Below are 16,523 nucleotides of genomic sequence, written 5' to 3' on the forward strand. Positions count from 1 at the left end.
CAACTACGCTAGTTTTGTCATGAAATAGAACAGGAAAAGGTTCTCTCGTGTTTGGAAGTCTATAACAAATTGTTTAATGTGTCCTGAATCTGATTCCCACGATCTATATCTTGAATTACTGGAAGAAGATAAGAATGTAACGGAGTATTCGGTTAACGGATAAGTTAAAGACTCTTTTAAATTTTAATTAACATATAAAAAGCCAATTACTGATTACTTAAATAAACCCAATAACTGCTGTATATGTGGCAGCAGTACAGGTTTCAGATATGATATGGTTTTTCATAATCGGGACCCATGCTTCAGATACAAGAGGTTGAGAAACAGATGGATAAACTCTGGGCTACTCAAGAAACTTAAGGTACAAAGTTTGTTTTATGTGAATAATGCTTTATCCTCGAAACTTTCTGTGATTTTTAATTTCTGCTCTGGAAATTAGACATCATGTCCTACACTCTTTTCTAAAGCTTACTTTTTTTCTCTTGTTTTAAGTAAAAGTACGTCATGGTGTTGTACAATAACAAGATTTCCTACTCTTTTCTAAATTTCTAATCCAACCCAAGTTTCATATCTCTAGGACTTATGTACGTCATGGTGTTCTACAATAACAAGATGTCCACTACTTTCTAATCAATCCCATCCAAGTTTTATATCTCTAGCTATAAATACAAATATGTACACTACAAATACATACAAAATACAAGGCTTTGCATTCTACATATTTGTATTTATACCCCTTCCAAATTGAGCATCTAGGATTTATGCAAAATTGACATTTTCAATTGCCAGGTCTGTAAATAAATATGGGCATAGTTCTAGCATAATCTGAAGATTTTAGCATAGGTAATGGCAAGTGCCAAACACATTGGATTTTTCATCTCCACGACTATGGGCAGTGTAAACCATGATGTTCTCTAGTATAGGTTTTTGATCTGGAGTTTACCTTTTAGGTTCCATTTATATCAATGCAAAAGGGTCAAGAAATGGATCGATCTTAAACATAAGCCATTTCTTATCCATTTTATGGTGAAAGGCCAAAAATAAGCAACTTAAATATAGATGTCACAATCAACTAGAAAAACCAAGTTAGAATCAACTTAGCTACATCAAGAATCTACGGACAGTGTGGTACAGGTACCACTATTAGTTCAGCCTCAAGAGTCACCTGAACTTGGGGGCATAATGATCAACAACAAACAATGTCACAACCAACTAAAAAAGCCAATTTAGAACCAACTCGGCTCTGCCAAAGAGTCTAGCAACCATGTGGTGTTGGTATCACCATTAGCAGTCCTGTGCAGCTGTGCTGACGAGGAACTTCTTCCCTGATAAATTTAGCAAAAGTATTTATCTCAACTTGGGCAAGTGCTAGGAGTTCAGGTCAAATTCTTGAAACATGATCATACTTGGCCAATTCCTAACTGCTGATAATAACAGGCTTTTTATGTTTATTGTAATTGAACATTTTCCCCATATCTCTATATGTGATCTTGAGTCATTTTCAGCAATCAATCAACAAATGGAGAAACATGTTGAGGAAGTGGGAGAGACAGCACATAACATCAAAGCAAAACTTGAAGCAATCTATGAAGACATATTGCCCTTTTCTTTTCTTTCTCTTGTGTTTCCAAGTTGGTTGCTATTTTTATAGGACAGAATACCCAACTGAAGTATATATTAAGACCCTTTTCTTCCTCTTAAGAACTTAGCAAACAGACAAAACCCTGGGTGTGGAAAGGGAACAGGTATTGATCGCACCAGGATGAATATGACCATGTAAGTTGTGCCAAAATCGAGTCTCAGATTTTTCCTTATAAACTAGTGGCTAACTTTTTAGTTGCAACTAAGCCTTACCATTTTTTGGGTTTGGCAAAGTTAAGTGCTGCTCCAACATTCCACTTTTTCCTTGCTGAGTTGCAGTGCCTTGGTGAAAAAATTCAAGGGGCAAATTACTGAATTTCAGGTATTAACTTGATTGCTTTCTGCAGTTTGTCCTTGTCACTTTTGTATTAGTCTTCTAGTCCATAAGCATGTGTTTCAGGCTCTCAGACAAAAGATCCAGGATGAGTACAGTGAGGTTGTGTAGAGGAGAATCATTAGAGGTTCTAATAATAAACGAATGATAATGGTGCCTTCTGTAATGTTTGTTTATTCTGTCCAATGTTTTAAAACAAGGAGGCGTGACATGAGGCGTTCCACTACCTAGAGGTGTGAGGTGTAGTTCAGAACACAAGAGGCATAAGCCTCCTTAAGAGGAGGGGGGAAGATGAAGAGGAAGGGGGCAAACCACTTTTTTTCCCCTTATCTTTTCTTCTCTTCCCTTTTCTGTTCTCTTTTTTTTTCTTCTCTTTCTTTTTCTTTCTATTCCCTTTCTTTTCTTTTCCTTTCCTTTCCTTTTTTTTTTTTTCTTTTTCTTTTTTTTTTGTCTTTTTATATAAGATGTGCATGAGGCGCATGAGGCATACGCCTCTAGCATGCCTCATGAAAAAAAGCGCATGAGGCGTACGCCTCTTACACCTGAGGCGTACGCCTTAGAGGTGTCAACGCCTCTGGCATATGCCTCAAGGCGTTTTGGGAGCGCCTCGCCTGGAGGCGCCGCCTCTAGGCGTACGCCTCCCACGCCTTTTAAAACACTGATTCTGTCTTGCCATCTTCTTTTACTTGGTCATTCTTTGTTTCATTGATTATTTTTTTTTTTTTTAATTTGGGGTGAACAGTCACGGGACCAGACCAGATAAAGAGGTTAGTTACCCTAAAAGTGGAAATATTTTAAACTGCAAACCAACAACTAATATAGTTTTTAAATTAACTGGTGACTACTGTTAGATGATAGATCACCTGATAGAAACTGGAAGCAGTGCAACAATTCTTCCAGAAAGCAATTCAAGAAGCAGGAAGAAGACAAGTATGTTTCCTTTATCATTTGTGACACCATTGATCTTATTCACCTGTCTTTTGAAGCACTGACTAATGAGCACTGGATTGGTAAGAAATAAATCTTAAACTCTCCTCTTATCCTTTTGTCCTTTTGAGCACATTAATCCCTTATCCTTTTGTCCTTAAGAATTTATTAACAGGGAAAAAGAGTTTTTGAGGTTTATATAAAGGGTTCTTTATATAACTATTTTCTGTCTTGTGTTAGTCTAGTATCAATCTGTGGTTACATGTTTTGGACACACTGGAAGAAATTCAAGAGAGAATTGATGCACTAAAAGAAATTGTGAAGAAACTTCTTGAGTTGCATCAGGTATAGCTCTCTGTCCACATTTTAAACTTTCGACATTCCTCTAGGCTCTAGCAAATGTCATAGATTATTGCTGTGTCTTTGTCAGGTTTGCATGGGTTTGGGAGTTCTAGCTGTGGCCAAAGGAGATATGTTTGATAACATCGAGAATCAGGTTTGTTTCAAGGCATTACACTTTTGTACATTATGAGTGCATTATGGTCAAATAACTACAATTTTCTAGTTAGTGTCTGTTAATGTAATTGGATTCCTGCTAAGTCGGGAATAACTACACTTTTAAATGTAAATAAATGGCAGAACTCCATGAAATAGGCCTATCAAGCATAAAAATATGATACATAGTGGGGTAAAGCTTCAAGGATTTTTCATAATGTTTTATAGAATATATATACATGATCTACTATATTTAACTCTGGTAATCTTTTCATATTTGAAATTGACCTATTCACTTCATTATGATTATTTGCTTGATTCAGGAGTGTTATACATTTATCGTTAATTTTGCAGGTTGCCAATGCAGTAGGTCACGTTCAATGGGGACCCAATACCCTGCAAACAAAAAGAGCTTACAGAAAAAGTCGAGATGCATGATGATCACTATTTCGATCATTCTGGTAATTGCAATTATCATCATACTCTCAATCTTGAAACCATGGAAGATATAGAAAGGGAAAGCCAAACTTAGGAGTTATTCTTCTTGATTGCTGTTTCTGTTTTCTATACAAACACTTTCCAACAATAAGAAACAAAGGCATCACTAATTTCTTTCTCATCGATCTTAGACCAATATATTTTTTTACATGAAGACCTTGTATGGGGTTTTGGGACCAGTTTTTGTAAAGTACTTGACTGGTATCTGCCCTATTGGATCACATTCTCAGGTCACAGTGATGATTATATGAAATAGGTTTGATGCTCATCAGACAAAACTCAGAAAACATGTAATTGCTTGTAGAAGCAGACAATACACTCTATAAATGAAAGCACTATATTTTTTGATAAATAACAAAATAATTTACATTCACGTGAAAAGTAAATGAAAGTCATACATGTTAACCCAAGTGGGTACCAATAACAGAACCAATAAAACAGCAAAAAAGCTGACTACTATTCCCCATTCTCAAGATTTCCTTGAGTTTCCTGCTTTGGAAAGTTCAAGATTTTACCCAAGGATTTGGCTTCCCTGACTGGGAATTGATATGCCCATGGAACTCCACCTGATTGCAGCTAAGACAAAACCACCTGACAATCCCCTTCCACTATGAAGACCTTCCAGCCATTCATTTGTGCAAATTTTAATCCATGTGTTACTGCCATCAGTTCTGCACTCAGAGAATTTCTTAACTCAGCAGGAACCAGAGAAGCTTAATCTCATTTGGCCTTCTCCATCCCTAATTACCCCACCAAATAAATAAAACTAACACTTCATGACTAAGCATGAAAAACTGACCTGTGATGCATAGAGACCCCAAAGATAAAAGTTCAGAAACATTAGACCTAAAGCTTCCGTATCCTTGAAGCTGACAAGAACTGAAACACTATTCTGTAAGCAGTGCATAGGAAGAAAGAAATGCCAATGCAAGAAAAGGGAAAAACTCATTTACAGAAGAATATATGAACAAATAAAAGGCTCATCTGCAGGGTAGTCCAGAAACGATCAAGCATAAGGTCAGAAGAGCTCTCAAAAGATTGGAAAGGATGTGCTTGAAAATAACCTGGTTATCCAGGTGAACCATGCTCTTGAAAATAAGCTCAGGTAATTTCCTTGCAAATGTTCCAGCATACAGAAGATCAGAGAAGATCCAGAAGACTTAGCTATGTTAGCTAAAAGCTTTCACAGGCCAAGTTTGAAGTAACTACAGAAAATCACATTGAACATATAACAGAAGCTGAACAAATTCAAGGATGGGCTACTTCTCTGATTTGACGTTATGCAGAAGTAAATAGAGGAGTCTGCTGCAATCCGCAAATATCCCCTGCTTGCATCTTAATACAATTCCTTTAGGTGAGGAGTTACTCTTGGTCTAGGCTGCAGGCAGCCTAAAATCAGATGGTCACTCCTATTTGGCTCAGTTGAAGTGAAGGACATATCTTAAAAGCACAGAAAGACCGCACGAACTTGCAAGGCAATGTAGAAGTGACAGTCACGTCCTACTACACTCAACAGACTTGTCTTACCACTCAGCTGCCTTTGAATTTAAAACCTCACTGGTGGCAAATTCTCCATACAATAGTTATCAAACAAGTTTCAAAGTATTGATACAATATGCCCCATATTGTATCATTCTGACAGACCAACAAAATGCCTATTTTAAGGTGTTTCAAAATAGTGATGACGCATGTTTGTGCATATTGGGTGTATCAATACATTTGATCTTCATATCAAATCCAATGGTTTAGCAGAAATATATTGGAATTGCATGATGGCATGTTGATGCCACCAAAATGCAGATATCCATACAACAGTATACAGTTTTTATAAGATAAAAGAATTCAAAATTTGATATTCAAGAGATCTGATATTCTGATGCGTCTAAAATCCATCCCATCTAATGCTTCTGGTAGTAGGATACAGGGAATATAAGAACATCAATAACCATTCTAATATTTAACCCTTTCCAATAAATATGTCAGCATTTATTTACACAAACCCAGATATCAAACGCTTGTATGTAGCTTTATCAGGTTTCAGCCCCATCCTCAACATTTCATCGTGAATCACCATTGCTTTTCTCAGTTCCTTTTCATGACAAAGTCCCCTGATCATAATTGAAAAACTGTCAGTGGTCACCACATTGTGTTGTCTCATATAGTCAAATACCCTAGTTGCTTCTTCAATCCTCCTTTCTACAAAAAGCCCATTAAGAAGTAAATTATAAGTTGTTACATCGAAACATCTCCCCAGTTTCTCTATCTTATGATGTAAAGTAACTGCTAAATCAATCCTTCTGTCTGAGCAGTAATGCTCTACCAGTGAGCAACAACAGAAGGAATCTGGGATGAATCCCTTCTCTACAAGCACAGTCACAAGATCCTCCACTTCCTTCCATCTCCCCTCATTAGAAAGAGTTCCTATAATTTTGGACACATCCAAAGCACAAGGATTAAATCCCCTTTCAACCACATCTTTTAACAATTTATATACTTCTTCAGATGGTTCTTCCTTGCAAATTAAATCAGCAAGTGCAAAAATACTACTACGATCAACTGTGATGCCTCTTTCTGAGATTGTGCTGTACATCGAGATGGCTTTTTTCACTCTTCCATCCTTAGAAAATGCCTTCAAAAGGCACCCACACGAAGCATCACGTAATTTGATTTTCTCATCCCTAGCTTTGTCAAAGAACATTTCAGCTGCATAGATCTTTCCTAAGGAGCAAAGGTTCTGAATAATTTGATCATAATTGGAGGAAGGAACCGCTGGAAGCAATTTCCTGGCAACCATATCCCTAGTTATCATCTCAATAACTCCAGCATCTCCGAATTTACATGCCCCATCCAGGATTGAGCTATAAGTACCAAAACCAGGAGTGAGATTCTTACTGTGCATCTCACTTAACAGATCAACCGCAGTGCTAAAGTTCCCATTTTTACAGTAACAATCAATGATTAGATTATATATTGCAGCACTATAGATGCCCAAGTTCAACAATCTTACCGCGCTCTTGAGATTCCCTTCTCTGCAAAGAAGCCGAACGATCAAAGACCAGGAAAAGGAATCCGGTATAATTCCGCTACGAACAGCAGCAGCGTAAAACTTCCACGCCAGTTTTACATCGTCCGTCAGCTGTAAGGCATCAAGCAAAGCGTTGCAGCTGCGGGTAGAAGGCACATACCCAAGAACCCTAATTTTCTTAAATATATTTAGAGCTTCAAAAACCAAGCCTTTTCCCGAATAACGTTCCAGAAGAAAATCAAAAACAAGAGAATGAGAGTCTCTACCTTTACATGCTTCGACCATCGAATCGAAAACATCTGACGCCGGTTCGGATCGAATTATAGAATCGAAGAGAGGTCTAGCAGGTTTTAGAAGCTGGTATTCTACTAAAATCTGGATAATTTTACAGTGAGACTTGAGATCTGGTTCGAACCCCACATTTGTTTTGGCCCAATTGAAGAAATCCAAAGAGATTTCCGGCTTTTCTTTGGTTTTGCAAAGGATTTGGATGAAGAGATTGGGTGTTAGGATGAGAGAGAGATTCAACTGACGGAGAAGCGGAATCCAATTATTTCTCTGTAACAGAATGGAGGAGATTTGGGAAACGAGCTGGTTTTGCTTGACTTGGTTTCTCCATTTGAGAGAAGTAGTTAACGAGGAAAGTTTTCTGAGGAAAAGAGGAGACTTCCTCAGAAGCATTTGAGTTCACCGAGCTGCTGGTTATGGTTGGTGTTCCTCGTTGACAACATTCATGTCATGAAGACCACTAGGAACAGGGAAAGTGTATTCTAAGTACGATTCTAAGGTACATATCCCTCAATCCCTGACCCTGATGATCATCCTCGCCTGATAACTAGTGATAGTGTAGAAAAATCGGGCCGGCACGGCCCGATCACTGTACCAACCGGGCCGTCCCGGGCTTGGGTTTTGAGGCCCGCAGGCCAGCATAGCAGCCCGGTACAGCCCACACATTTATACATATAAATGTATATAAATTTTTCTTTTCAATTTTATTATATTATTTTTTCTAATTTTATTGTATTTTTTTCAATTTCTTATCTATCTGACTATCTTATTCTAATTTTACTGTTCCATGCTGGGCCTCCCTTTTGAGGGGTTCCTAGCTAGGTAGACATGGCCCCATGCCAACTTGGCACAACCCGCTACAGTTGGGCAACCCGCAATTTGGATTAGCTGGCTCAGTGGGTTGTGAAACGAATGATGAGGTTTGTTCATGTCATTAATCCCATCGTAAAGATGTAGGCTCCATGTATTTAAATACTAGCATTAAAATCGTTGATTTTGGTCAGTGAATCGCTGAATCGGGCGGTTAGTCATTCAAATCATTCAAACGGTTTTGACTATTTTTTATTTGTTTGATTTTTTTTGAATTTTATTAATTTTTTTGTTTGAACGGGCCAAACATTCGATTCAAATTATCAGATCATTCAACCCGATAACTGGACCTCTGACCGATTCAATCACTGGTTCGATTTTAAAAACCATGATAGGGTGCAAATTAAACGGAGCAAACTGGGTTGACCCAGATTTACCTAAATCCAAATAATATATAAAGTACATTTATTTGAATTAGGACATTATAGTTGGGGTCCAGGGTTTTGGGGAAGGCTGAACGATAATTTACTCCATCTTTTACCCATGGTATGATGCTATGTTCAAAAAATTAGGGTCCATTTGGATCATGGGAATAGGGGGTGTCTTCCCCCTTGGAATAAAAATCTCATTCCAATTTGAGAATTATTTTATGGGTATTAGCATCAGGTGGCCATATTAATTAAGCCTACAAATAAGTCAGATCAGATCCGATCTGAATCTTATACCAATCCATTAAGAGGCAGATTTGGATATTGATCCTAACAAATTGGATCAGATTGGTTGATCTGATCCGTTAATTATGAAATATTATATATTATATATTATTTAGATATTATATATGTATATTCTATATATTATTTATATAAGTATATATTATATATTTGAATATATTATTATATTATATATTTGAATATATTATTATATTATATAAATAATATATTTATATTATTTATATTATTTATAGGGCAATTTCCTTAAACTATCCTATTGTTTGCGGAATTGACTAAATATGCCCTTATTATTTGACTATTGTCTAACACTATTCCTACTGTTTCTGACAATTGACTAGTTCTATCCTACCGTTAGCATCCGTTAATGCTCCATCACGATCTATGCACAAGTGACCCCACGTGACCTATAAATTTTTTTCAAAACCCAATATTACCCTCGCCCCCTTCATCTCAACACTGTCACCGTTTAGAAAACCTACTCCAACAATACCCATTGAACATTGATCCTCACTTCTTTGCCACACTTCTTTCGCCATGCTTGATGGATAGTCCTTTGAACATTGAAACGATTGCCACCACCCATATCAACATCAATGATGATTGGTATAAGTGGAGCAGCGGCACAGACAAACCGAGTCTTTTCTGTCATTTATAGAGGCATTTGCAAGCCGAAGTTGGGTTTGCCGAGTCCAAATGAGAGAGAGAGGCTAGAACGTGACAATGCTGCTTTGAAAACGCTCCCCAGTCCACCTCCTCCACAGCTAATTTGAGATGCCAATGGTAAGTCATCACTCCTCACGGTATTGATTTTAAGGCTGCGTTTGGTTGCAATGCAATCACAATACATTACATATTTATCCATTTTCGGTTCATGAATGCAAATATGATTCACATTTTAAATCATTTTTGTATTCACCTTGTTTGTTTGAAATTGGTGTAAAGTGTGGGCCCATCATTAAATACTCCAATGCTTTAATTTTGGTCAAAAATTTGAACACAAAATTGTATCCAAAAAATAGGTACAGTAATACTATCTTCTTAAAGTACAAAAGTGTAGAAAATACATTTTACTCTGATAATCATTACTTTTTTACATATTAAACAAACACTCACAAACGCGAATCAAAGTACATAAATACCCCAGTTCAGCGTTTGTATCGCAAACAAACAGAGCCTTAGGCTCGATTTGCACAATACATATTTGCATTTGTACTCTTTCCAAACTCAGTCTAAGGGTTCCTCCGACAATGGCCATGACAGCCGCTTGGCATAGGTCCGATTCAGGTACAAATCTGGGAAAAAAATCTACCCCCATCTCCCCACATCTACACCTCGTCGGTTTAGGTACAAAACTAATGGTGAGTCCTCACGACAGAAGCAACACAGCTGTTGTTGCTGCGCCAGAATATTCTAATTTCTTCGAGATTCAACACAACTTCTAACGGTAGCTGATTCATCATTGCAATATCGTTCGTTTTTCTACTATCTTCTTTCCGCAGAGAAGGAAGAAAATCAAAAGAATCAAGATAAAAGTAACCATTGACCCGATTGTGATTCCTGAAATAGTTCCTCCAGACAACTTCTACCCACCATTGTTATTGTTGTTCCTGAAATAGTTCCTCCCCCTCCGCCTCTGTCTCTCTCCGGTCTCTCTCTCACTCTCTCTCTCTCTCAACCGCTCTCCCCTATTTTATCATCTGCCTCTAGTCGTAGATCATTCTCGTAGTTCGCTCTCCCTGTTTGCCATGCATATGCCAACCCCTGTTTGAGAAATAGTGGAGGGCAAATTTGATATTTCATTTCTTTTCATTAGCATTTATCGGTGATGTCAATTTTTAAAAACGATAAGGGTACTTTAAGACAATATGTAAACAGTAAGGTACAGTTAGTCAATTTCGCAAACAATAGGAATAATTTAAGGAAATTGCCCTTATTTATGTTACATAATATAAATACAATTCTAATCAAATTGGATTCAAATCGGATATCTGATAATACATTTGAATTCAAATATTCGAATCATGCTTTTAAAAATCAGATGAATCCTTATCGGATTCGAGTCAATTGGATTTTCTTAACGGATCGGATCGGATATGCCCTTATTGAATCCGATCCGATCCATTTGCAGCCCTAATATTAATGAGAAAAATTGTTTTGTAACTTAGTATGTGTTTGATTTGAAAGAAAAAGGAACAGAAAAAGTATGATGCATAGCCTTATTGCCTGCTTTTTCTTGCATTGTTTAAGTGAGACTACATCTTTTGTTACAGGATTCACACTATTCTATTTTCGTTGATTTCTCAACAACCAAAATGGATCAATATGAATTGCCCGGGTATGTATAAGCTTAATCAAGGTTTTCAAAACCAGACCAGCTAGGGAATTGTTTTTGGGACTGGTCCCAGGTCGAATGGTCCGACCATCCGGTTCAAATAGATAATTCATTCTGACTTAAAAAATAAAAAATGGTCAAAAACTATTATCCGTTTGACTTTTAGCTAAAAAGCGATTTTAAGGTGAAATGAAACTAATTATCTAACCAATTTCCAGTTTTTTCAATCCAACCATCCAGTCCGGTCTGATTTTGAAAATGATGAACTTAATACCCACGGCCCACCATACAAATCTCTCAAAATACCGCCGGGAGACTTGAACATATCCTATAATAATAAATATGTATAAGATAAAACCTTTTGTTTTACATAAAAGTTGTTTTCCAAGCGAGAATACATGAAACCCATTTTTCCCAATGTAGAACCCCCTAACCAACAATTCTATGGCTTAATTAAGCCCAAGCCCAATTTTCCCCCAGAACTATTACACAACTTTTATTCTTAATTACTTCATTTCCACTTTTAACATATGAGATAGCAACTAAAGCTCCGAAACTATGACTGATGCGTGATAACATATCCCTACATTCTTGACTTGGCAACCACAACGTTGTTTTCGCTGATTCCCATGGTTCCTGGCCGAGTCCACGTCGTCTCTCTGAATTGCTCCTCAGTCGCTCCTGAAAACAAATTCATTCCATAAGTAGATTAGTGGATGCATGCATGGAAAGGCAAGTTTTTTAGAAAATCTTCCAGCAGCCTACATTTTGAGCTTTTTAGAGTCTTGTCTTTAAACACAAAGATAGTTTGGTAATCGGTTCAGTTTATCAGGCTAATGGACTTCTAAAAATGCGTTTAGAGGCTATCTATCACACTGAAAGACTAAAAAGCTTTGTGAAATTGGTGTTTCAGTGCTTTTGAATTTTTCCGTGCATGTGTTTTCTCATCTTTTCATCTTTTGGTTACTAAACATAAAAAAAAAAGACCGAATTTCAGTCTTCCGAGCTTGCAGAAGCCCAAAAGACTTGCCAAACCCCGCCTAAATAGATCTAGCCTTTCTACTTGCTACTGCATTCATGAATCAATCTTCCTGATCTAGCAATATATAGATACAATTATATATATATATATATATAGAGAGAGAGAGAGAGAGGAATACTTGCCTTTCCCCATGGCAGCAGTAGAAGTAATGCCTCCCTGGACAGTCTTGAGCACCTTATCATAGTAATTTGCACCTGACCACTTCTGGTGAGCCAATGTTTCAACTCCATTGTTCCTCTCCTCCCTCTGAATCTTCTCCACATAAGCTAACATCCCTCTCTCTGCAAATTCCTTGGAGAAGGTATCAGTCACCAGCGCATCCGCATGGAAACCAGCCAGAGTTATGAACTGCCAGCAGAAGCCCAACTTTGCAATCCTAGGGATGAAGTCTCTCATTTGTTCATCACTCATCCCCGATGCATCCCAGTTGAAGGAGGGAGAGAGGTTATAGGCTAGCATAATTTCTGGGTACTTAGACTTCACCCCTTCAGCAAATTGGGTGCACTCCACAATGTTGGGGCTCGATGTCTCCATCCAGAGCAGGTCGGCATGAGGCGCAAAAGCCCAACCACGCACAACTGCCGCCATTACTGATCCTTTGAACCTGTAGAACCCTTCTCTCGTTCTAGGCAAGTCCCAGTCCCAGAACAGATTCTTAAGTCCCAGCCTCGCAGCTATTTCTCGGCCTCGATCCTTTGACAGACATTTTTCATAGCTAGAATGATTCATCCATTCATTCAACCTCCTCTGTTTCTCTTCTTCCCCAATGTTCATGCTCTTAATCGCGTCCATTACGCATTTAGAGAAGCTCTTCAATTGGGCCATGGATAACCAATTGTCCTCGATAGCTTGAAGCTCAGATCCAGTCTTTCCAGCAGCCATAGCTTCACCCAGGATCGTGGCTAAGTTCTTTCCTTTAAGGTTGGGATTAGTTGCTCCCAGTATGAACTGATGGTCTCGGGTATCAACATTGGTCTGAATCAAATTAGCAGCGACAGCATCAGTACGAGCCACCAACACAGTTTCGACCCCCATGATATCAAACTGCAATCTGGCTGCAACGAGCCTATTGATGTGCTCACTGACTGAAACCAGAACCTTTCCAGCCATGTGCCCACACTTCTTAGTCATCGAAGACTGATCTTCAATATGGACTCCAGCTGCTCCACGCTCAACGAAAAGCTTGCAAAGCTTAACAGTAGCAGTTGCACCACCGAAACCAGTATCTCCATCAGCAATTATAGGCTTCAGATAATCTATATAAGGTGTTCGGGCTCTCTCTTCCCGACTCATGCTCATTCGAGCCTCCTTTTGCTTCCTGTCATGGTATTGCTGAGCGAAGAAGAGGTGTTCGACCTTGTTCGGGACAGTGTCGTAAGGGTAGTCTGCAAGGTCTGGCCCCGGTTCATTGCTGGTTGTGTGCGTGGATGAACACTGCCAACCAGAGACATAGATAGTATCTAAGTACTTGGCCATCATGGTGACTTGAACTGGGTCGAGAGCACCGAAGGTTCTTGATGCAGTCCCATTGGCTTGGTGGATCTTAAGAGTCCTCCACAGTTTCTTGGCAAGCTCATTGGAGCCATAGCTCTGTCTGAGGTTGCCTCGAAGGGAGACCACATCTCTAGCCGTGTATGGTCGACGTGTTAGCTTGAACCTCTCAGAGTTCCACCATGCTTGCACCTCTGCAACTTCAGCTTCAAACCTCCGTTCTTCTTCCATTATCTACAAGACAGTTTAAGAATTCTAGAATTAATAGAAGAGAAGAAAGGGTTGATGAAAGCAGTAAAATTGAGACCAGTGCATATAACAGAAAAAGAAATCCATAGATCCCATAGAAGAGCCAATAATCCGAAAGAGCACTCTATAATTGTAAGATCTTTTGTTAATTAATCAACTTTTCCTTTCGAGTATGGAGGGAAACTTCTGCATATGGCTTAAACATTTGAAATGTCGGTATATATAGTTCCCTAGAACTTCATAAAGAACCCAGTGAAAAGAATCAAAGTCATTCCACAGATGTTAATAAGTTCAACACTAGATCAACAGAATAGGCCCACTAAACAGAAACTGAGCATCTCTTCTTCACAAAACAGTCAAAAGTAGCTTGAATTCCATAGAGCATGATACATATATATGCAGCAAGTAATACCCAGTCCCCAAAGCATAGAAATCCATTTCATAGACCAAGAGAAGCATGATTTTGGTCATTTCATGGGACTTTCAACAACTGCAATACGATCAAGATTCAATATCCTACGAAGAGAAACTAATGACCCATTTCATGCAATACCTTAGAACAGTTAGGAATTAGATAAAATAGGCATACTACTATAGAAAAGGCCCTGATCTTTTCTTACCATTGAAGGTACCGAGCAGGATGCAGCCATGGCGAGAACCTCAAGAGAAATATGTTTTCTACAACTATGAGAAGTTCATGCAAAGGTTCTTCCAAGTTTGCCAATTTATAGCAGAAAGAAATCGTAATTCTTGTCTTGTGATAAAAGTGATGCCCATAGTAAGCTTCCAATTCTTCCAATTTAGAGGAAAAAACAAAATAAAAGATTTCGTTGCTTTCTTTTTAAAATTTTACTCTCTTTTCTTCACTTTTCATTATCGTTTCGGGATAATGATTGGCCCATGGAGCCACAGCTGCAGGCACTTAGTGTGATGCTTCTTCTCCAACTATCATGCTCCGTGGTGGGATTATACCCAAATTGTTTTCTTGTATATATCCGTGCCACGTCACCATGGCCTTACACTATTAGTTTCTTGTATATATCCGTGGTGGGATTACACTATTAGTTTCTCAATCTTGTTTCTTTATTTAAATTATGGTTTTCAAAATCGGATCGGACCGGACCGGATGGTCAGATCGGAAAAACCAGGAACCGGTCACTGGTCAGGTTATCAGTTCTGACTCAGGTGGTCAAATCATTCGAACCGTTTGAACCGTCTAATAGTTTTGCTGTTTTTTATTTTTTTGTTAGAACGGGTCATCTGTTCGACTCAAATGATTAAACGCCAAAGAACCAGATCCTGACTGGTTTATTGTCCGATTCAGTTTTAAAAACCTTGGTTAAATAAACCCAAATCCTACTTTGTTTTATCCAATCCCTCCCTACCAAAAAGGACATAAGAAAATGGGGAAAAGTGCGTCAAAACAAGGTGGAAAGTGCTTCACAAAACAAGGTGATGCTATGAGCTTTTCCTTAATCCCTTGTTTGAAATGTAGAAGAGACTCATTGCAGTCAACTGGTATTGCTGCTTCAGCTGGATAGAAGATCATTTAGATCGTAGCAATATTTAAGGATATCACTATTGTGTTTTTCTTATGATTTATTGGTAGAAGTACTTTTCTTGATGGGCATATCAAAGGAAAGTACTTAAATTTTTAACATTTAGCTGTAAATTAAGAACAAAATGATAAAAACAAATATTAAATTGTTTCCTTAAAATAGGGTGTTTAGGAAGTATTTAATAACGAAATCACCTCAGGTGCAAATTCTACTTACTACCAAAATTTATTTGGCCTTGTCTTAAAGATTGTTCTATTTGTTATATGATATATTTAATATTACAAGGATATTATATTTTAATATATCTCATCAATATTCTATTGTCTACAAGTCTTATCTTCAATTTGTGTGTGGAAGATGGTCTCCTAATAAGCTTGATCGCTGGACCACCCATCTTTTCTACATATTTTCATAAATAAAAACGGTGTAGTTCGAAAACAAATTATCACTTAAAACCAAAAAAAAAGAAAAACATAAAATATATTCTTAGCTTTTTTTAGTAAGATGCATATTCTTGATTGTGTATTATACTCAGTTTTGAAGGAGCACAGATACAAATATGTAGAGTGCAAAATCTTGTATTTTTTAATATATTTGTATTTGTATTTTTTCCAAACTGAAGTGTAAATGTAAATATATACGATTCAATTTACAAGAAGTATAAATACAAATATATACAGTGCAAATACATACAAACTCCTTCCAAACTAAGATGTATACAATACAACTACAAGGTTTACAATACAATAGTTTGAAAATGGTACAAACACAAATATGTATAGTGCAAATACAAGGTTTACAAGATTTTGCATTGTAAGTATTCGCATTTGCACTCTTCTCAAACTAAATAGTTTCCAAAATTGAAACCTAAAACAAGTTGTTGAATTTCTTGTTTAAAGAACGTAACATATCATCATCTGGTGATTTGATATCATGTTTCAAACATTATATAGTGTGTATGGGTTTGCCTACGATACTGTAAAGACATGAAAGCGGAAAAACTTGTAACCAATCAAGAAGTACGATAAAAAGTGGTATTTGTCAAAGTTTACATTGAAGGTGGATTTGATTGGTCAAAACTCTTCTGGTAGCATGTCTTTC

General features: G+C 37.6%; 2 protein-coding genes and 1 long non-coding RNA gene across 5 annotated transcripts; 1 reads left to right on the forward strand and 2 right to left on the reverse strand.

Annotated features, from left to right (window-relative positions):
- Window positions 1-591: 591 nt before the first annotated feature.
- On the forward strand, window positions 592-4,014 carry LOC148803425 (uncharacterized). Its single transcript, XR_016085655.1, has 3 exons — window positions 592-3,247; window positions 3,333-3,398; window positions 3,752-4,014. It is a non-coding gene; the product is annotated as an uncharacterized LOC148803425 (long non-coding RNA).
- Window positions 4,015-4,214: 200 nt separating this feature from the next.
- LOC104604880 (Tetratricopeptide repeat (TPR)-like superfamily protein) lies at window positions 4,215-7,734 on the reverse strand. Of its 3 annotated transcripts, none has more exons than XR_736482.3 (2): window positions 4,695-7,734; window positions 4,215-4,566 (listed from the first exon to the last, which is right to left on the reverse strand). XR_736482.3 is itself a non-coding variant. In XM_010269447.3 (2 exons), the coding sequence occupies exons 1-2, from the start codon at window positions 7,217-7,219 to the stop codon at window positions 5,886-5,888; spliced, it is 1,179 nt and encodes a 392-aa protein (XP_010267749.1). In that variant the 5' UTR covers window positions 7,220-7,643; the 3' UTR covers window positions 4,215-5,885. The 3 variants fall into 3 exon arrangements, 2 of the variants coding, with proteins under 2 accessions (XP_010267749.1, XP_010267748.1); XM_010269447.3 differs by having other exon boundaries at window positions 4,215-7,031; window positions 7,187-7,643; XM_010269446.3 differs by having other exon boundaries at window positions 4,215-7,097; window positions 7,187-7,643.
- Window positions 7,735-11,564: 3,830 nt separating this feature from the next.
- ICL (isocitrate lyase) lies at window positions 11,565-14,626 on the reverse strand. Its single transcript, XM_010269448.2, has 3 exons — window positions 14,484-14,626; window positions 12,246-13,848; window positions 11,565-11,762 (listed from the first exon to the last, which is right to left on the reverse strand). Exons 1-3 carry the CDS (start codon window positions 14,511-14,513, stop codon window positions 11,665-11,667), a joined length of 1,731 nt encoding a protein of 576 aa, XP_010267750.1. The 5' UTR covers window positions 14,514-14,626; the 3' UTR covers window positions 11,565-11,664.
- Window positions 14,627-16,523: the final 1,897 nt, after the last annotated feature.

The sequence above is a fragment of the Nelumbo nucifera genome, chromosome 1 (genome assembly GCF_055504915.1).
Source record: "Nelumbo nucifera cultivar China Antique chromosome 1, China Antique-T2T, whole genome shotgun sequence".
Lineage (NCBI taxonomy): Eukaryota > Viridiplantae > Streptophyta > Magnoliopsida > Proteales > Nelumbonaceae > Nelumbo > Nelumbo nucifera.

Coding starts and splice junctions, on each gene's coding strand:
- LOC104604880 (XM_010269446.3), bottom strand. CDS start 7,219: ATGTTTTCGATTCGATGGTCGAAGCATGTAAAG. Junction 7,098..7,186: donor GATGGTCGAAGCATGTAAAG/GTAGAGACTCTC, acceptor AATATATTTAAG/AAAATTAGGGTTCTTGGGTA.
- ICL (XM_010269448.2), bottom strand. CDS start 14,513: ATGGCTGCATCCTGCTCGGTACCTTCAATG. Junction 13,849..14,483: donor CCTGCTCGGTACCTTCAATG/GTAAGAAAAGAT, acceptor ACTGTCTTGTAG/ATAATGGAAGAAGAACGGAG. Junction 11,763..12,245: donor TACTGCTGCCATGGGGAAAG/GCAAGTATTCCT, acceptor ATTTGTTTTCAG/GAGCGACTGAGGAGCAATTC.